The sequence below is a fragment of the Oncorhynchus kisutch genome, linkage group LG28, assembly GCF_002021735.2.
Source record: "Oncorhynchus kisutch isolate 150728-3 linkage group LG28, Okis_V2, whole genome shotgun sequence".
In the NCBI taxonomy this organism is placed as follows: Eukaryota; Metazoa; Chordata; class Actinopteri; order Salmoniformes; family Salmonidae; genus Oncorhynchus; species Oncorhynchus kisutch.
Genome location: NC_034201.2, coordinates 1,509,110 through 1,533,052, shown reverse-complemented (window position 1 = coordinate 1,533,052; position 23,943 = coordinate 1,509,110). Strand labels below are relative to the sequence as shown.

The following is a 23,943-nucleotide window of genomic DNA, read 5'->3' as shown; positions in this document are numbered from 1 at the left end:
GCACCCTCAACTAGGTGAGCCTGTGGAACTGATCAGTAAGAAATGCATTGAAATGATATGGTATAAAATATTAAGGTGCACCTGTGATAGCTATAAACCTAACCTCATTTTAGAAATAAGAAAATACTTCTGTAGAATTTTGGTCACTGGTCACTCTATTTTGTGTGTGTGAGAGAGGAACTAGGATAGGATTGGTGTCAGAAGTTGGATGCTCTACTGCATAGTGCGTTGCGGGTGAACCGAGTTTAATGGCATCACAAAAAAGGATGTCGGATTCTGTCTGGGGGGAGCATCAGTGAAGGTCTGCGTAGGATACACCAGTGGCACTCTCCGTGGGAGAGTGAAGGAAATTCCTGTCCAGCAAAAGACAACGTGGACCCTCCCTGACCAGACTTCCACTGATGATTGCCTGGGGGAACACATCACATTCACGAATCTGAATAGGACAACCCACTGAATTTCCCTAAGTCAATTTAAAAATGAATTTGTAGTGAAAATAAAAGTGACAAGGATCCTAAATCCTTGGATAAGTGTCTATGCAGCCTGAGAGCTATGAGTAGTGAAAATAGAGAAGTGAGATTTGGATAGGTTTCCATATAGAATGTTATCTAGGGGTTCCAATATGGATTCTGTGAAGATATGAAAAAATGAATGAGAAATTGGTGTGTTTTATAATTGATTACTGAAGATTTGATGATGTAATAATGGAAATAATAATAATAATATATAAAGTTGCACACCCAAACGTAGATGTACGTAAGGGGTAAGTAAAGTATTCTGAGTTGGTCCCTTCATGGACCATTTGATAGAGATAAGGTTAATGCATTATATTACTGTCTACAGGGTCTGAGAAATGGTCTCAGAAAAAGACTGGTGTATGGTGACTTTTGGTAACAGTAGGAGGAATTGACTTACCCCTAACCAATAAAACTATAAATGCTTATGGGATTTCCTTCGTACTGGTAATACATTTTGAAACACAACCTATGCCCTGTTTAAATGGAACCATTGACATGTTGAACATGTAGAGATTTGTTTTTTAACTTAAGACTATAATTTATTGTACTCCCGATGGCGTTTTTGTTGATATTCCAAACATTGACGTTCTAAACCAATTCGTGAGTAGGCAAAATGGGAAAGTGTCTGATTTCCTGTCTTCGCCGTCTCAGGCGCCAGACTTATTATGGACAAAGTGCCATCTACAGGGGACTGATGGACAGTGCAGGTCAGTTATAGTGAAAGTTCTAAACTAAAAGAAACCTTAAAGTAAGCCTTATATAACCTTATATCTTCCCTTCTGATATAAGCTGATGTATTTAAAAAATTTGACGCATTATATGTTAATCTTAACATAATAGACATGTCATAAGTGTGAAGCAGGAAGTGAATATCCAGCAGAGGTTGGTAATACAATATAGAGTAACATTATTAGGGTAGACTACAATGAGAACATTGCCTAATAAGGGGAGAATATCATGTTTGTTTTGTTTTCTAAACAAAGAGAACCGGGGCCTGGCTTTAAAAAAAAAAAAAAAAAATGTTTAACTTTATTTTACTAGGCAAGTCAGTTAAGAACAAATTCTTATTTTCAATGACGGCCTAGGAACAGTGGGTTAACTGCCTGTTCAGGGGCAGAACGACAGATTTGTACCTTGTCAGCTCGGGGATTCGAACTTGCAACCTTTCGGTTACTAGGTAGCCGCCCCGGCTTGAACAGAGAGGAGTAACGGCACTAACGTTATCACTTGTTTATGCACTACGACCTGATACACACAGCCACAAGAAGAAAACAAGGTAGCTTATGATGCCTGAACCAGCCCGGGAAGGGGTGGAACCAGCCATGACTAAGCATTTTTAGGTCCACTATATAACACCTTAGTATTGCCGGGCTCTATTAATGCAATAAGTAATCGATATTCAAGTATGATTGCTTGAAGAATTATCCAAGTCTCTTCTGATTCTTTAGAACTTCCACAAGAACTGGCCATCAACTCCTGGCTGAACCCTACATTACAGCCACTGACAAAGCACATGCCTGATATCTTTACATCATAGCGCAGCAGGTGATAGAGATTTCATCACTATAGCACATTCCGCGATCAATTTATTGCCATTAATCTAAAATAATTAATAGATTTTAAACAAAAAATGAATTCTGTTTAATATGAAGTTTAATATGAGATGAAAGGCGAGTTCCTAACAAGTTGATAAGATAATGGAGCAATATATATTGTCACGAATCCCGCTTCCTGAGTCTGTGTTTGCCTGTGTTTCTGTCCTGGAGTGTGTTTCCGGTGTCCTGGAACACACCCTGTCTGGTTGCCGGGCGAATTAGCTTGTTGGGAGATCGATGTTCACCCGCACCTGTATACCATCAGTAATCTGCACACCTGTCCTGATCATCACCTCTCCCCTTCAAAAGCTCTGACCTGACATCCATTCCCTGCCGGATCGTTAGCCATGAACAGTATGTTGTGCCATAGTATCAGCCTCAAGTTGGATAGAATTTGTTTTGTTGTTTTTTATGTATTGCTTGCCTTAAACTTACCTCCGTTTGTTCTGTCTTCAGTTACTCACCCGGATCATTTACCCCATTCCCGCCTGGTCGTCGTCGGATTCCGCTTCCCCATTGGATCCACCTATTTACTCCCATCAACTCACCACCGCTGCCCGCTACGCCACCTGGATATATCTACCCATTCACTTGTAAATAAATACTCACCTTCTTCCTACTCTCCTTGTCCTGGTCTGCTTCTGGGTTCGATTTTGAACGAACGTGACATATATATATATATATATATTGCTCCATTATCTTATCAACATATATATATTGCTCCATTATCTTATCAACTCGTTAGGAACTCTCCTAAAAAAAATAGATACTGAATTATATATATATATATACACAAAAAAAAAAGATAATCCTTAAGAAACTAGCAATCATCCAAATACAAATGAGACAGTCAGGGAGAATCTGAAATTCCTATTGATTTTCTTGTTTGAGTCATTCAGATAGCATGAAAACAAAGCACAATACCAGCACTAGTAGGAGACATCAAAGGATACACTGAGACACTATTTAGTGTTTCAACTGTGAAATATATTTTTTGGTGGTCTAAATGGTCTAAAATCAGTTGCAGTTGTCTTATATATGGCTATACACAGACATGTATATTTACATGATATAGCATAATTAATTCATCATTACTGGTGGCTTGCACATGTGACTGACCAATACCTCACAAGGCTTTCTCTCCAAGTTGATACCTCGGTTGTTTCCATAGCAACATCCTGGGTGTACTGTCAAGTTGCTTATCAGTGAGAGTGCGGATTCCTCCATACATGATCAGTCAGTCACCTGCATGAACCCATCTAATTGGTTATTAGAAAAGTAGCATTGATTTGATACACAAACATAAAATTTCCCTCAGAGTCTCCGTGGCTAAATTGAATTTCTGTTGCACCTTATTCACCACACTGTTTGTGTGAAGGCCATTTCAGGCTGTCAATGTGCTGTCTCCTGTAGTTTGAGATCAGCTCCTTGATTTTGTTGACGTTGAGGGATAGGTTATTTTCCTCGCACCAATCTGCCAGGGCTCCTACCTCATCCCTATAGGCTGTCTTGTCATGTTGAAGACATGGATGTCTCATGGTATGGTACGTTATGCAAAATAGGTCAACCTTTTTTTTTTACCCCTTTTTGTGGTATCCAATTGTTTAGTAGCTACTATCTTGTCTCATCGCTTCAACTCCCGTACGGGCTCGGGAGAGACGAAGGTTGAAAGTCATGCGTCCTCCGATACACAACCCAACCAAGCTGCACTGCTTCTGAACACAGCACCATCCAACCCGGAAGCCAGCCGCACCAATCTGTCGGAGGAAACACCGTGCACCTGTCAACCTTGGTTAGCATGCACTTTCCCTACCGGCCAAATCCTCCCTAACCCGGACGACACTAGGCCAATTGTGCGTCGTCCCCACGGACCTCCTTGGGGCGACGCACAATAACTTTGACCACCTTAATCTTTTGAATTGTTTTGGCAAAAAAAATCAAAAGTCACTTTCTGAGCACTTCTACCATGGGCAAACATGTATGGGAAGTTTTGTTTAAATCAAAAGAGGTGCCGTCAAAAAGTGATTGAATTAAAATGGATTTACCCTACCTCAACAAAAGGCCAATTTACTCTTGTGTCCTGACTGCTATCACCGGAGGACACTGTGTTACTTGTTTGCATACATTTACCATTGGACTGACAAAAGTTATTATTCAAGTTCCCATGTCCATGACAAGGTCTTGAAACTCAGTTGTATATTCATTATTGTAATCTAATTCCTGTTAATTTTTTGTACAAATAACATCCCTGGTTAATTCTAGGAATTTAGAATCCGTCATAATGCTTCAAGATATAGGGCAGGGGGCCTCCCGAGTGGTGCAGCTGTCTTAGGCAGTGCTAGAGGGATCACTACAGATCCGGGTTTGATCCCGGGCTGTGTAGCAGCTGGGGAGACCCATGAGTTGGTTGTCGCTTGGTTTAGAGGAGTGTTAGGCTGGCTGGGATGTCCTTGTCCCATCGGGCTCTAGCGACTCCTTGTGGTGGCTGTGTGCCTGCATGCTGGCTTTGGTCGCGAGCTGTATGGCATTTCCACTGACACATTGGTGCAGCTGGCTTCCAGGTTAAGCGAGCAGTGTGTCAAGAACCTGTGCTGCTTGGCGGGGTCGTGTTTTGGAGGACGCATGCCTCTCGACCTTCACCTCTCCCGAGTCCGTACGGAAGCTGCAGCAATGGGACGAGACTGTAACTACCAATTGGGGAGAAAAAGGGGTAAAAAAAATAGATACTGAGCAGGACTTCAAATTTATTATCTCCCCATCACAGAAGGGTTTAGGATAACTTGTTTATCTTGCACTATACGGATATATTTCCTAGTGCAACAGGTCTAGGTTTTGGACACTCAGAGGCAGGGTAAAACACATCATTTTATTAGATTACGAGCCAACAATGGACAGAGGTACAAAAGCCATACCATACAAGATCAAACGATTGTATTGTCAACCTTTTACAAGTCAATTATACTCTTGTCTTCTATTTGCATATTTTGACACAGAGTTCATTGTACTGTCATGGAGGGCCATTCAACACAATCAAAAAATAATATACTACAATGTCACATGCTGTTTCACTCAGTGTGAATATGATGTACCGTTTCATCATGGCTTTACTTAGTGGAAGTTTTAAATAGACTCATCAGTTTTCCACCAATCTCCATTGTCATTGCATAACTCATACATGAGAGAGGAAATGAGAGAGGAAATCGCAAGAGACATTTTCAGAACCACTGAGAATAATCTGAGTTTGAATGCTCTCCTACAGGGAGCCTGAACTAGCTATAGGATCACTCCGTTCTGATTCTAAAGCTGGACCCTTCCCATTGTTATGACGAGTAGAATTATCAGAGTTATCATTCGTCAGTAATGGAGTGAGATATCACTCACTCCATAGTATAGATTATGATCTGTCATTTTTTCTTCGTCATATGTCTTTGTGCATAATCCTTATAGCAAATTCTGCATCTTTTCCACACATCTTTATTCACCCGAACACTTGTCTCGCGTGATCATCCTTCCAAAATCCTGTCTTGTTCAACTTTACGAGGCTACCCTAATACTGTTGTCTTCTAAGCACTGTCAACATTCCACTCACTGTGATATGTGTGAGGCATACGCTAGCCTACAATATGTCTTACACTACATACTGTACAAAAAGGTCAGGCATGAAAACGCAATTTGTACATGTTACGGTATGGACCTGCATTGTCCAAATGTACCAATTAAGCAGTACATAGTACATCAAGGATCCATAATGTACAATACTTAAGAGTGGGGATTAACAACGCTACACAAGTTTACATCTCTGCGATGGCCGGAAGCATGCATGCCCTGATTCTGGCTTCTCTCCAGGCCGAGCGACAGTCAGCGATCCAGTGTGACACCATTGTGTGATGGTCCATGTAGCGAGTGCACTTCCCCCTCTCACCTGCAGGTGCCCTGTCTGGGTTGTTCTGGAACCTCCATGAGAATGAGCTGGAGGCATCAGGTTTCTGCTGGTCTGATGAGGATGTCTCTGGTGGAGCAGGGTCAGGGTTTGGCTTCTTTTGGTCAGTGGGGTCCACCAGCCATAACTCACGGCAGCTGTTTTTGCGCTGGGTCAGGGGCGAGGAACAGAGGAAACTGTCGGCATGTACCGGGGGTTGTGGTCGACTCTGCGTCACACTCTGACTCCCTTCGCCCATGCGGCCCTGTGAGTCATGGGCGCGACAGGCGGCAGAGAGGAGTCCTTCCCTGTGACCGTAGAGGAACTCCAGGGGGTCAGAGACACTGGGGACAACCCTACTGGAGGTCTGACGTGAACTGACATCCACCACTCTCTCTGGGCCACTACACTCATTCTGACTCTCCTCCTGCTCTAACTGTGTGTGGCGGCTGACCTTAGAGATCAGAGGGAGACAGGGTGGCACAGGGTCCCTCAGTCTGTGCAGCCTCAGACAAGGCCTCAGGGAGGTCAGAGTGCCCACCGTGAGGATGTCACAGTCAGGTTCGCCCTGGGGGAAGGTTGGTCGGGCGAGCTGGCAGATGGACAGGAAGTAGTCATGGGTAGACAGTGAGTGGGCCTGACCATGGGGAGGGAGGTGGCGGCTGTTGGCCTGGTTCATGTCCTGGACCAGCTCCTCATAGCCCTCCCTGATGGTAGGCAGCCACCTCTTAGCTAGGAGTCTGGAGCGGGGTCGCATGCCTGGGAAACAGGATGGAGAGAGAGGCTGGTCAGGTCAGTCTCTGAGAATAACTTTTTGTTTTTGCAAAGCTTGGATTGTGGATAATGTAAACAATGCCATGAGAATGACATATTTTTTTATGAATTATCAATTTGCATCTAGTTAAATACAGGCAAAAGTAAAAATCAGGCAAAGTGTAATTGACCATGCTCTTTGTATGTTTTTTAAATGCATAATTGCATATGAAATGCATGTATGTATTTGATTCATATGTGCAATCATTTACAGGAAAGATGTGCTGAGCCCGTCTCCATGGTAACCTCGCTTTCCCTCATCACATCTCAGGGTGTGCTCATATTAGACACACACACTCACATACACTAGATAACCCACACATACACCGCACAATCTACCCACCTAATAACCCACACACACACTCACATAATCCACCCACCTAATGACCCACACATATACCACACATTCCACCCACCTAATAACCCACACATACACCACACAATCCACCCACCTAATGAACCACACATACACCACGCATTCCACCCACCTAATAACCCACACATACACCACACAATCCACCCACCTAATGACCCACACATACACCACACAATCCACCCACCTAATAACCCACACACACACTCACATAATCCACCCACCTAATGACCCACACATACACCACACAATCCACCCACCTAATGACCCACACATACACCACACAATCCACCCACCTAATAACCCACACACACACTCACATAATCCACCCACCTAATGACCCACACATACACCACACAATCCACCCACCTAATAACCCACACATACACCACACAATCCACCCACCTGATAACCCACACATACACCACACAATCCACCCACCTGATAACCCACACATACACCACACAATCCACCCACCTGATAACCCACACATACACCACACAATCCACCCACCTAATAACCCACACATACACCACACAATCCACCCACCTAATGACCCACACATACACCACACAATCCACCCACCTAATAACCCACACACACACTCACATAATCCACCCACCTAATGACCCACACATACACCACACAATCCACCCACCTAATGACCCACACATACACCACACAATCCACCCACCTAATAACCCACACACACACTCACATAATCCACCCACCTAATGACCCACACATACACCACACAATCCACCCACCTAATAACCCACACATACACCACACAATCCACCCACCTGATAACCCACACATACACCACACAATCCACCCACCTGATAACCCACACATACACCACACAATCCACCCACCTGATAACCCACACATACACCACACAATCCACCCACCTAATAACCCACACATACACCACACAATCCACCCACCTAATAACCCACACATACACCACACAATCCACCCACCTAATGAACCACACATACACCACGCATTCCACCCACCTAATAACCCACACATACACCACACAATCCACCCACCTAATGACCCACACATACACCACACAATCCACCCACCTAATAACCCACACACACACACTCACATAATCCACCCACCTAATGACCCACACATACACCACACAATCCACCCACCTAATGACCCACACATACACCACACAATCCACCCACCTAATAACCCACACACACACTCACATAATCCACCCACCTAATGACCCCACACATACACCACACAATCCACCCACCTAATAACCCACACATACACCACACAATCCACCCACCTGATAACCCACACATACACCACACAATCCACCCACCTGATAACCCACACATACACCACACAATCCACCCACCTGATAACCCACACATACACCACACAATCCACCCACCTAATAACCCACACATACACCACACAATCCACCCACCTGATAACCCACACATACACCACACAATCCACCCACCTGATAACCCACACATACACCACACAATCCACCCACCTGATAACCCACACATACACCACACAATCCACCCACCTGATAACCCACACATACACCACACAATCCACCCACCTGATAACCCACACATACACCACACAATCCACCCACCTAATAACCCACACATACACCACACAATCCACCCACCTGATAACCCACACATACACCACACAATCCACCCACCTGATAACCCACACATACACCACACAATCCACCCACCTAATAACCCACACATACACCACACAATCCACCCACCTAATAACCCACACATACACCACACAATCCACCCACCTGATAACCCACACATACACCACACAATCCACCCACCTGATAACCCACACATACACCACACAATCCACCCACCTGATAACCCACACATACACCACACAATCCACCCACCTGATAACCCACACATACACCACACAATCCACCCACCTAATAACCCACACATACACCACACAATCCACCCACCTGATAACCCACACATACACCACACAATCCACCCACCTGATAACCCACACATACACCACACAATCCACCCATCTGATAACCCACACATACACCACACAATCCACCCACCTAATAACCCACACATACACCACACAATCCACCCACCTAATGACCCACACATACACCACACAATCCACCCACCTAATAACCCACACACACACTCACATAATCCACCCACCTAATGACCCACACATACACCACACAATCCACCCACCTAATAACCCACACATACACCACACAATCCACCCACCTGATAACCCACACATACACCACACAATCCACCCACCTGATAACCCACACATACACCACACAATCCACCCACCTGATAACCCACACATACACCACACAATCCACCCAGCTGATAACCCACACATACACCACACAATCCACCCACCTGATAACCCACACATACACCACACAATCCACCCACCTAATAACCCACACATACACCACACAATCCACCCACCTGATAACCCACACATACACCACACAATCCACCCACCTGATAACCCACACATACACCACACAATCCACCCACCTGATAACCCACACATACACCACACAATCCACCCACCTGATAACCCACACATACACCACACAATCCACCCACCTAATAACCCACACATACACCACACAATCCACCCACCTGATAACCCACACATACACCACACAATCCACCCACCTGATAACCCACACATACACCACACAATCCACCCACCTAATAACCCACACATACACCACACAATCCACCCACCTAATAACCCACACATACACCACACAATCCACCCACCTGATAACCCACACATACACCACACAATCCACCCACCTGATAACCCACACATACACCACACAATCCACCCACCTGATAACCCACACATACACCACACAATCCACCCACCTAATAACCCACACATACACCACACAATCCACCCACCTGATAACCCACACATACACCACACAATCCACCCACCTGATAACCCACACATACACCACACAATCCACCCACCTGATAACCCACACATACACCACACAATCCACCCACCTAATAACCCACACATACACCACACAATCCACCCACCTGATAACCCACACATACACCACACAATCCACCCACCTGATAACCCACACATACACCACACAATCCACCCACCTAATAACCCACACATACACCACACAATCCACCCACCTGATAACCCACACATACACCACACAATCCACCCACCTGATAACCCACACATACACCACACAATCCACCCACCTGATAACCCACACATACACCACACAATCCACCCACCTGATAACCCACACATACACCACACAATCCACCCACCTGATAACCCACACATACACCACACAATCCACCCACCTAATAACCCACACATACACCACACAATCCACCCACCTAATGACCCACACATACACCACACAATCCACCCACCTGATAACCCACACATACACCACACAATCCACCCACCTGATAACCCACACATACACCACACAATCCACCCACCTGATAACCCACACATACACCACACAATCCACCCACCTGATAACCCACACATACACCACACAATCCACCCACCTGATAACCCACACATACACCACACAATCCACCCACCTAATAACCCACACATACACCACACAATCCACCCACCTGATAACCCACACATACACCACACAATCCACCCACCTGATAACCCACACATACACCACACAATCCACCCACCTAATAACCCACACATACACCACACAATCCACCCACCTGATAACCCACACATACACCACACAATCCACCCACCTGATAACCCACACATACACCACACAATCCACCCACCTGATAACCCACACATACACCACACAATCCACCCACCTGATAACCCACACATACACCACACAATCCACCCACCTGATAACCCACACATACACCACACAATCCACCCACCTAATAACCCACACATACACCACACAATCCACCCACCTAATGACCCACACATACACCACACAATCCACCCACCTGATAACCCACACATACACCACACAATCCACCCACCTGATAACCCACACATACACCACACAATCCACCCACCTGATAACCCACACATACACCACACAATCCACCCACCTGATAACCCACACATACACCACACAATCCACCCACCTGATAACCCACACATACACCACACAATCCACCCACCTAATAACCCACACATACACCACACAATCCACCCACCTAATAACCCACACATACACCACACAATCCACCCACCTGATAACCCACACATACACCACACAATCCACCCACCTAATGACCCACACATACACCACACAATCCACCCACCTAATGACCCACACATACACCACACAATCCACCCACCTAATAACCCACACATACACCACACAATCCACCCACCTGATAACCCACACATACACCACACAATCCACCCACCTGATAACCCACACATACACCACACAATCCACCCACCTGATAACCCACACATACACCACACAATCCACCCACCTAATAACCCACACATACACCACACAATCCACCCACCTGATAACCCACACATACACCACACAATCCACCCACCTGATAACCCACACATACACCACACAATCCACCCACCTGATAACCCACACATACACCACACAATCCACCCACCTGATAACCCACACATACACCACACAATCCACCCACCTAATAACCCACACATACACCACACAATCCACCCACCTGATAACCCACACATACACCACACAATCCACCCACCTGATAACCCACACATACACCACACAATCCACCCACACATACACCACACAATCCACCCACCTGATAACCCACACATACACCACACAATCCACCCACCTGATAACCCACACATACACCACACAATCCACCCACCTGATAACCCACACATACACCACACAATCCACCCACCTGATAACCCACACATACACCACACAATCCACCCACCTGATAACCCACACATACACCACACAATCCACCCACCTGATAACCCACACATACACCACACAATCCACCCACCTGATAACCCACACATACACCACACAATCCACCCACCTAATAACCCACACATACACCACACAATCCACCCACCTGATAACCCACACATACACCACACAATCCACCCACCTGATAACCCACACATACACCACACAATCCACCCACCTGATAACCCACACATACACCACACAATCCACCCACCTGATAACCCACACATACACCACACAATCCACCCACCTAATAACCCACACATACACCACACAATCCACCCACCTGATAACCCACACATACACCACACAATCCACCCACCTGATAACCCACACATACACCACACAATCCACCCACCTGATAACCCACACATACACCACACAATCCACCCACCTAATAACCCACACATACACCACACAATCCACCCACCTGATAACCCACACATACACCACACAATCCACCCACCTGATAACCCACACATACACCACACAATCCACCCACCTAATAACCCACACATACACCACACAATCCACCCACCTGATAACCCACACATACACCACACAATCCACCCACCTGATAACCCACACATACACCACACAATCCACCCACCTGATAACCCACACATACACCACACAATCCACCCACCTGATAACCCACACATACACCACACAATCCACCCACCTGATAACCCACACATACACCACACAATCCACCCACCTAATAACCCACACATACACCACACAATCCACCCACCTAATGACCCACACATACACCACACAATCCACCCACCTGATAACCCACACATACACCACACAATCCACCCACCTGATAACCCACACATACACCACACAATCCACCCACCTGATAACCCACACATACACCACACAATCCACCCACCTGATAACCCACACATACACCACACAATCCACCCACCTGATAACCCACACATACACCACACAATCCACCCACCTAATAACCCACACATACACCACACAATCCACCCACCTAATAACCCACACATACACCACACAATCCACCCACCTGATAACCCACACATACACCACACAATCCACCCACCTAATAACCCACACATACACCACACAATCCACCCACCTAATAACCCACACATACACCACACAATCCACCCACCTAATAACCCACACATACACCACACAATCCACCCACCTGATAACCCACACATACACCACACAATCCACCCACCTAATAACCCACACATACACCACACAATCCACCCACCTGATAACCCACACATACACCACACAATCCACCCACCTAATAACCCACACATACACCACACAATCCACCCACCTGATAACCCACACATACACCACACAATCCACCCACCTGATAACCCACACATACACCACGCAATCCACCCACCTGATAACCCACACATACACCACACAATCCACCCACCTGATAACCCACACATACACCACGCATAAATATGTTCACACACACTAATAAATATATAAAAGCACAGATTAACATTGAGTGGGCTTAAACTACTAGCTTTCCTTTTCATTGAAGGTAACACAGCACAGCTCTCCATTTTAGGACGCCATGTAAACAACTCATTATGCCCCTCCCTATTCTCATGTTGTCTCAGGAACAGTGAGCTTAGAAGACAGACCGACAGACAAACCGACAGTCAGACCAGTGTTACTAATTTACGTTAGGCATGGTGACTTCATTCACATAGCAAAACAAATCCCTATTACATAATCTCATCTAGTGTCCTAAAAATATCTTAAATATTATGCTACATCTCAAATATAGGTTATGATGTATATTTGTTCTACACATCCCATAGGGTACCACAATACTTATTAATTACATTTTAAGCATATCAACTTTTTTGCTATTGAGCATCATCATCACATACATTGTTTTTTGTGTACTTATTGCCTAGCCATGGACGCAGCTATGATATAACCATTCAATTTCCTCAGGACACCTACCATCTATTAGTATTGCTATCAGTCCAGGTGTCTTGCTTTGCCTGTTTTATGTAGAATGCAGCAGAGCTTCCTACCTGTGTCTTATTTGTGTTTCAGGTGGTGTGGTTTGCTCGTCTTCGTTGCCTCTCACCCCTCTCGCTGTCTCTAGCCAAGCTGCCACAGTGCTCTGTGTCTCCGACCGACATACAGCTACAGAACGAAAAGAACGCTTTATCCCACCCCCTTTCTCTCTCTCTCGCTCCCATGGCCTCCCTCCCCTCCCTTAGCCGGCTAAAAATAGCACCTCCATCCCATTTTGTGGCTGAGCATAATCATGTGCCAAATGGATTTTATTGATGTACAGAGTAAGAGTGTGGAAGGTACGTGGAGTGAGTGGAGAGGCAAGAAAGGGAAAGAGAGAAGAGAGTAGGAGGTTAGGCAGGGGGAGGAAAGAGGCACCATTTAGAGGAGGTTGAGGTCGTGGAGAGGAGGATGAGAGGAGAACAGGATGAGGAGGAGAGGATAATGGTCCCCATGATTCAACACAGGGTCGTGACGCAAGAACACAGGAGTGCCCCCAGGGGTGAGTCCTTTCACTGTTGTTGTTCTCTATCTATACTAACGAGATGAAGATCCGAGGAAACAATGTGAGCCTTTTTAAGTATGCAGATGACATGGCTCTGGTGGGACTCTTTATTAAAGATGCTACGTCAGATGGGGACAGCTATTTTAAACAGACAAACAACCTTCAAGAATGGCGTCGGTCAAGTGCCCTCCACATCAATGTGGAAAAGGCAAAGGAGCTGATCATCAACGGCAACAACTTACCAATGTCCCAACCACTCTCTCTGAACGACCAACCAGTGGGGGTGGTTAAGTGTTTTAAATATCTAGGGACACAAATTGGTAACAAGCTGAGTTTTACAGAGAATGCAGACTGTATGTTTTTAAAAGAAAGCCAACGCCTGTTCTTAATCAGGAAAGTAAAGGGGGTTTGGGGTCAGCCAGGATGTTCTGGAGAGGGTGTACTGCATCCTCACCTTCAATATGACAGTCTGGTATGGTCATCTGAGCGTGAGGAGCAAAAGCAAACTGACCAGAATAGGAAACACAGCCAGCAAAGTAATTAGTCGACCACATTCTGTTCCACAAAGCAACCAAAAAGAAGACACTGGCTGTCATTAGCGACCCCTCCCACCCTCTACACCCTCAGTTGGAGAGACTTCCCTCTGGCCGGCGCTTCAGACTGCCCATGGACAAGAAGAATGTGTGCAAACATGAATTAGTTCCCTGTGCTGTTGGACTACTAAATGCAAAGTAAATTGTATCGGTATATGTACTTATCTAGTGCAGCTGGGCCAGTGGTCGTTTGAGTGAATGTATTAATGTCTTAATACTTGTTTCGATATCTCACAATTGGATTTCTCAGGCGATCACAAATGCTGAAGTAACTGATCACACAATGTCTGTCGGAGACAAACAGGTGGCGAATAAGGTGAGCCCATCCCTCCTTCTGAGGCGCTACTCGCCCACCCCATGGTCATTCTCGCATCTCTTCCTTGCGGAAATGATCAGGACGGCTCCTGAAGCTTTCCTCAGCAGGACTTAAATTCCTGAATTCCTACATAACAGTTCAGAGGTGAATGTTGAGGTCTTCCCTGCCGAACGTAGGACCTCAGCTCTTATCGACAGAAAACGATGAAATAACACATTTGGAATCATGTGGTAAACAAAAAGTGTTAAACTAATAAAAATCAATTTTATATTTGAGATCTATTTGAGTAGCCACCCTTTGCCTTGACAGCTTTGCAAACTCTTGCCAAGCTGTCTAGTAAACCCATGTGCACTTGTTGGGTTAGGCAGACCAACTGGATTCAGCCCCCAGGCTTCTCGGTCAAGGGTATTTACCTGCAAGAAGGCTAACCTGCCCCCACGCACTGTGCTAGCTACAGTGCACCTTTACCACAAGGTACAGTATCTTGATTTGATTACGTAAGTATTCAACCCCCTGCTAGAATCACCTTTGGCAGTGATTACAGCTGTGAGTCTTTTTGGGTAAGTCTCCAAGAGCTTTGCTCACCCAGATTGTACAATATTTGCATATTAGTCTTTTAAAAATCCTTCAAGCTCTGTAAGGTTGTTGATCATTGGTACACAGCCATTTGGTCTTGCCATAGATTTTCAAGCCAATTTCAGTCAAAACTGTATCTAGGCCACAAACATTCAATGTCGTATTTGTAAGCAACTCCATTGTATATTGATGTGACAGAATCTCAATCACACTCCACACTGCCCTTTCACACCTGGACAAAAGGAACACCTATGTGAGAATGCTGTTCATTGACTACAGCATAGTGACCACAAAGCTCATCACTAAGCTAAGGACCTTAAACACTTCCCTCTGCAACTGGATCCTGGACTTCCTGACAGGCCGCACCCAGGTAGTAAGGGTAGGCAACAACACATCTGCCACGCTGATCCTCAACATGGGGCCCCCTCAGGGGTGCATGCTTAGTCCCCTCCTGTACTCCCTGTTCACCCACGACTGTGTGGCCATGCACGACTCCAACACCATCATTAAGTTTGCTGACGACACAACGGTGGTAGGCATGATCACCGACAACGTTGAAACAGCCTATAGGCAGGAGGTCAGAGACCTGGCAGTGTGGTGCCAGGACAACAACCTCTCCCTCAATGTGAGCAAGACAAAGGAGATGATCGTGGACTGCAGGAAAAGGATGGCCGAACACGCCCCCATTCACATCGACGGGGCTGTAGTGGAGTGGGTCGATAGTTTCAAGTTCCTTGGTGTCCACATCAACAAACACAGCTAGAAAGTTGTGAAGAGGGAACGACAACACCTATTCCCCCTCAGGAGACTGAAAATATTTGGCCTGGGTCCCCAGATCCTCAAAATGTTCTACAGCTGCACCATCGAGAGCATCCTGACAGGTTGCGTCACCGTAAGGCGCTACAGAGGATAGTGCGTACAGCCCAGTACATCACTGGGGCCAAGCTTCCTGCCATCCAGGACCTATATACTAGGCGATGTCAGAGGAAGGCCCCAAACAATGTCAAATAGACTGTTCTCTCTGCTACCACACTGCAAGTGGTACCGGAGTGCCAAATATAGGTCCAAAAGGCTCCTTAACTGCATCTACCCCAAGTCATAAGACTGCTGAACAATTAATCAAATGGCCACCCGGACTATTTTTATCGACACCCCCATAGTCACTTTAACCCAACCTACATGTACAAATTACCTCGATTAACCTGTACCCCCCCACATTGACTCGGTACCGGTACCCCCTGTATATAGCCTCCACATTGACTCGGTACCGGTACCCCCTGTATATAGCCTCCACATTGACTCTGTCCCGGTACCCCCTGTATATAGCCTCCACATTGACTCTGTACCGGTACCCCCTGTATATAGCCTCCACATTGACTCTGTACCGGTACCCCCTGTATATAGCCTCCACATTGACTCTGTACCGGTACCCCCTGTATATAGCCTCCACATTGACTCTGTACTGGTACCCCCTGTATATAGCCTCCACTTTGACTCTGTACCGGTACCCCCCTGTATATAGCCTCCACATTGACTCTGTACCGATCCACCCTGTATATAGCCTCCACATTGACTCTGTACCGGTACCCCCTGTATATAGCCTCCACATTGACTCTGTACCGTAACACCCTGTATATAGCCTCCACATTGACTCTGTACCGGTACCCCCTGTATATAGCCTCCACATTGACTCTGTACCGGTACCCCCTGTATATAGCCTCCACATTGACTCTGTACCGGTACCCCCTGTATATAGCCTCCACATTGACTCTGTACCGGTACCCCCTGTATATAGCCTCCACATTGACTCTGTACCGGTACCCCCTGTATATAGCCTCCACATTGACTCTGTACCGGTACCCCCTGTATATAGCCTCCACATTGACTCTGTACCGGTACCCCCTGTATATAGCCTCCACATTGACTCTGTACCGTAACACCCTGTATATAGCCTCCACATTGACTCTGTACCGTAACACCCTGTATATAGCCTCCACATTGACTCTGTACCGTAACACCCTGTATATAGCCTCCACATTGACTCTGTACCGTAACACCCTGTATATAGCCTCCACATTGACTCTGTACCGTAACACCCTGTATATAGCCTCCACATTGACTCTGTACCGTAACACCATGTATATAGCCTCCACATTCACTCTGTACCGGTACCCCCTGTATATAGCCTCCACATTGACTCTGTACCGGTACCCCCTGTATATAGCCTCCACATTGACTCCTGTACCGGTACCCCCTGTATATAGCCTCCACATTGACTCTGTACCGGTACCCCCTGTATATAGCCTCCACATTGACTCTGTACCGGTACCCCCTGTATATAGCCTCCACATTGACTCTGTACCGGTACCCCCTGTATATAGCCTCCACATTGACTCTGTACCGGTACCCCCTGTATATAGCCTCCACATTGACTCTGTACCGTAACACCCTGTATATAGCCTCCACATTGACTCTGTACCGTAACACCCTGTATATAGCCTCCACATTGACTCTGTACCGTAACACCCTGTATATAGCCTCCACATTGACTCTGTACCGTAACACCCTGTATATAGCCTCCACATTGACTCTGTACCGTAACACCCTGTATATAGCCTCCACATTGACTCTGTACCGTAACACCATGTATATAGCCTCCACATTCACTCTGTACCGGTACCCCCTGTATATAGCCTCCACATTGACTCTGTACCGGTACCCCCTGTATATAGTCTCCACATTGACTCTGTACCGGTACCCCCTGTATATAGCCTACACATTGACTCTGTCCCGGTACCCCCTGTATATAGCCTCCACATTGACTCTGTACCGTAACACCATGTATATAGCCTCCACATTCACTCTGTACCGGTACCCCCTGTATATAGCCTCCACATTGACTCTGTACCGGTACCCCTGTATATAGCCTCCACATTGACTCTGTCCCGTAACACCATGTATATAGTCTCCACATTGACTCTGTACCGTAACACCATGTATATAGTCTCCACATTGACTCTGTACCGGTACCCCCTGTATATAGCCTCCACATTGACTCTGTCCCGGTACCCCCTGTATATAGCCTCCACATTGACTCTGTACCGTAACACCATGTATATAGCCTCCACATTCACTCTGTACCGGTACCCCCTGTATATAGCCTCCACATTGACTCTGTACCGGTACCCCCTGTATATAGCCTCCACATTGACTCTGTACCGGTACACCCTGTATATAGCCTCCACATTGACTCTGTCCCGGTACCCCCTGTATATAGCCTCCACATTGACTCTGTACCGTAACACCATGTATATAGCCTCCACATTCACTCTGTACCGGTACCCCCTGTATATAGCCTCCACATTGACTCTGTACCGGTACCCCCTGTATATAGCCTCCACATTGACTCTGTCCCGGTACCCCCTGTATATAGCCTCCACATTGACTCTGTACCGATACCCCATGTATATAGCCTCCACATTGACTCTGTACCGGTACCCCCTGTATATAGCCTCCACATTGACTCTGTACCGGTATCCCCTGTATATAGCCTCCACATTGACTCTGTACCGGTACCCCCTGTATATAGCCTCCACATTGACTCTGTACCGGTATCCCCTGTATATAGCCTCCACATTGACTCTGTACCGGTACCCCCTGTATATAGCCTCCACACTGACTCTGTACCGGTACCCCCTGTATATAGCCTCCACATTGACTCTGTACCGGTACCCCCTGTATATAGCCTCCACATTGACTCTGTACCGGTACCCCCTGTATATAGCCTCCACATTGACTCTGTACCGTAATACCCTGTATATAGCCTCCACATTGACTCTGTACCGTAACACCCTGTATATAGCCTCCACATTGACTCTGTACCGTAACACCATGTATATAGCCTCCACATTCACTCTGTACCGGTACCCCCTGTATATAGCCTCCAAATTGACTCTGTACTAGTACCCCCTGTATATAGCCTCCACATTGACTCTGTACCGGTACCCCCTGTATATAGCCTCCACATTGACTCTGTACCGGTACCCCCTGTATATAGCCTCCACATTGACTCTGTACCGGTACCCCCTGTATATAGCCTCCACATTGACTCTGTACCGTAACACCCTGTATATAGCCTCCACATTGACTCTGTACCGTAACACCCTGTATATAGCCTCCACATTGACTCTGTACCGTAACACCATGTATATAGCCTCCACATTCACTCTGTACCGGTACCCCCTGTATATAGCCTCCACATTCACTCTGTACCGGTACCCCCTGTATATAGCCTCATTATAGTTATTTTATTGTGTTACTTTTGTATAGATTTTTTTTGTACTTCAATTTATTTAGGCAATATTTTCTTAACTCTACCAACTGCATTGTTGTTTAAGGGTTGTAGGTAAGCATTTCATGTTAAGGTCGGCGCATGTGACAAATAAAATGGCACAGATATCAAGACGAATCCTCTATCTCAATGGGGGATGATTTTTCATGAGCACAGTTCCTGCCCACATTTTAAGCCCTGCCTTCCCACACATGTGATGTGTTAGGAGGGATGTTTGTCTGAAGAGGACCCCACCCCAGCATTGTTTTTCCCCTCCGTCATTGAAACCAGACCCTAGGCACTCTCTGTTACCTAGGGTCTGGTATTCAAGACTAATACCTACCTTTACTCACCAATCAATGTGTCGCTTACCACATGGTCATATCACATAATCACTTATATCAGATGGTGTACAGTACGATGGATTGAAAATGATATTACACAGGAACGTGAGGACCCTATATTCAATCGCATCCACTGTTTGGGTTTCTGATGAAAGTTGAACATGTCCAATCCTTTTACTCTGCATGAATGTATGTAGCCTCTTCAATGTGAAATTAAATTATAATTCATATCAAATTTACTTTCTGGCTGTGTGGAATTGCTGTTTTTGACTGATCCCAGAAACCCATATAGATAAATGAGACACGAAAAAGCAATCAGGTGGAGGTTAAAGACAAAAATGTCAATGTTGAAATATCTGGCTAGAAGACAAGACAGTCATTAGTGCCACCCTGTGGACACCGCAAGGTGTTCAGCATCGTAGAGAGCTTAGTTCTCCACTGCACATTATTATTACCTCATTACTACTGGGGGAGCAAGAGATGGTTTGGCATTGCAGGCCTACATATTCCTGAAAATGTATTTTATTTGGTATGCAATCTTCATTATGTGGATATTAGCATTCTTTACCATTCATGACACAGTTCAAAAGTCAAAGGAGGACAACAGTAGTATATTTCAATTGCAGTTTTATTACATTATCAGATTATCAGGTATGAAAACATACAGTTTATATTGTTGTTTCCATTGACAAATGTGTTAGAATATTACAAGGTGATTGTGCTGCTGCTAGTTCTATGAGCACATGGCTCATGCACCTGCGTGTGAAAAGCACTAAACATTTGGCATTATATATGCTGCGTAGTAATTATGTGCCCAGTATGATACAGCTAGCAAACTTTATTAGTAGATAATGACAACATGACAATAACAGTAGCTTTAGATGATGTAATGAGATGGAGGAGGGGATGGGATTAGTGGGCGGATTGCTGAGCAATCAGACGTCACTAGATGCAGAATTTCGTCTGGAGGGAGAGGAGAGAAAGTTGTCCTCGACAGGCAGCCAGTCTCAGTCAGGGGTTCAATAACATGGGCCTGGTTTAGTTGAAAGCCCTCTCACCACGTCAAGGTACAGGTCGAGAGGAGGATTTTTTTTTAAATCAAGGCCTTTAACCCCCTACTCTATCTTTGTAGTGTTTGACCTGATGGGACTTGGATTGGTGTAGCAATATGGCAATATGACTCAACCCTGCTGTGTAATGGACTCTGGGACACTTCTGCCATATTACATACACAAATCTAGAACCTCTAGATATGCAAACACTAACTAGAAACCAATGTCTAATTCCATACCAACCCTGGCCTAAAATTTGATTTGGAATTGGACACAAAAGTTTCATGGCTACGGAGAAGGTGTTAAGGACCAGTAAGTCTAACTGGTCAACTGAACAGTCAATTGAACATTTTAACTGCAATGAACACATTTAATATGCAAATGTATAAATTTACAGCCAATTCAAGCAAGTTTCAAATATTTACCAGCAAACAAATGGAAAATATACAAATATTTACATGCTTGTAAATAGATACCTATGCTATATACTTACCAAAAAACTTACCAACTTCACAGCCAATGTCTGCAAAAAAACACATTTATACAAATTTAAAACAAGTTATTACGGTTATTTACAATAACATACAATATACAACAAGACGCAACGTAGTAAAATACCTACCGTCTTGACGTGGGAAGCTGGCCAAGCAGTGAAAACAAGGATGGGGAAAACATCAGACAAAACAGATGACGGACAGACAAATTCACGCACATTGGCAACATGAGACAAACAAGACACATGAAAATGCTTGCCGCATCTCCTGCACCAGGCCATCTCCTTACCTTTTCTCATGTATTTCCAACAGAAGCAGTGGACGATGACCTCTGTTGTGTGGAGTTTGGCAGGCCTGGACCCAGGACGGGGATTGGAATCGGGACTGGGAAATGGTGCCTGAAAACAAGAGAAATATGTTTTCTCATGGATTTCTGATGGTATCGTGCCAAGAGGGTTCCTCATCTCTGCAGACAGTAAGACAATAGCAAGAAAATCGAACATCAGTAAATAAACTTTTATATCGTGGGTGACGGAATATAACCTGTAATGTTATTACCTTGTTCCAGAGTTCACGACCTCGGTCACTCAAGATGACCTCAGGGAACAACACCGTCTTTGAAGAAGTAGGAGGTAATGATCTCCCGCAGACGGATTGCCTCTCTTGCTGCATTGTTGGACCCCATCCTTGAAACATCATGCAGAGCAGCAGACTTCTCCTCTGGCACACAGCGGCGATCTACAGATCCCCCTCCTGGTCCTCATGTCCATCCTCATGAAGTTATGCAGGACACAGATGGCCCTGGTTACCCAACCTTGCAGTGCCCTACACGGTAACTGTAGGCAGGAATCTCCAGTTACAAGGTATCTGTAGGAATATGGAAGATAATGTAATTATTGGACTTTTATATCACCAGGTCATTGTGGATTACTAAAGTATTCTATCCCTTATATCAAATAATGATAACATTGGATTGATAGATCCATAAGAAACAGACTTCCTTCCTTATACACAAATTAGACCACACTGAATATTATGTTATTATTATCTCCGTCCTCACTGCTAGGGACTGGAAGTACACAAAAGTACCTGCCCTATCCAGAATAGCCTAACGTTACTCTTGTTGGATTCTGTATTTTACATTATAGCCATTAGCATATATATGATTAAATATTATCTGATGTTGGTTGTGTGAGGTGTCTGCATTTGTGCACTGGAGCATCATTATGAAATTAAACAACTGCTTGCTACTTGCCTGTTTGTGTGTGACAAGAACTGAGTAACATGGTGTGACCTGCATGTTGCAAAACTGTAGATAACAGCCCAGCAGATGCTTTGTCCTTGTGTTTGTACGTAACAATATTGAGCACATGGTGTGACTTGCTGTATCTTACAAAGTTGTGATAGGGAGGGGTGGTCATCACG

The 23,943-nt window shown here is 45.5% G+C and overlaps 1 protein-coding gene and 2 long non-coding RNA genes across 3 annotated transcripts; 1 reads left to right on the top strand and 2 right to left on the bottom strand.

Moving 5' to 3' along the window:
- Nucleotides 1-4,958: 4,958 nt before the first annotated feature.
- On the bottom strand, nucleotides 4,959-14,582 carry LOC109873229 (uncharacterized). The gene is made up of 2 exons (XM_020464844.2): nucleotides 14,323-14,582; nucleotides 4,959-6,791 (listed from the first exon to the last, which is right to left on the bottom strand). Exon 2 carries the CDS (start codon nucleotides 6,787-6,789, stop codon nucleotides 5,905-5,907), a length of 885 nt encoding a protein of 294 aa, XP_020320433.1. The 5' UTR covers nucleotides 6,790-6,791; nucleotides 14,323-14,582; the 3' UTR covers nucleotides 4,959-5,904.
- On the top strand, nucleotides 14,576-23,646 carry LOC109872587 (uncharacterized). The gene is made up of 3 exons (XR_002252491.2): nucleotides 14,576-14,810; nucleotides 22,831-22,993; nucleotides 23,087-23,646. It is a non-coding gene; the product is annotated as an uncharacterized LOC109872587 (long non-coding RNA).
- LOC116358131 (uncharacterized) lies at nucleotides 23,634-23,943 on the bottom strand. The gene is made up of 2 exons (XR_004206005.1): nucleotides 23,899-23,943; nucleotides 23,634-23,812 (listed from the first exon to the last, which is right to left on the bottom strand). It is a non-coding gene; the product is annotated as an uncharacterized LOC116358131 (long non-coding RNA).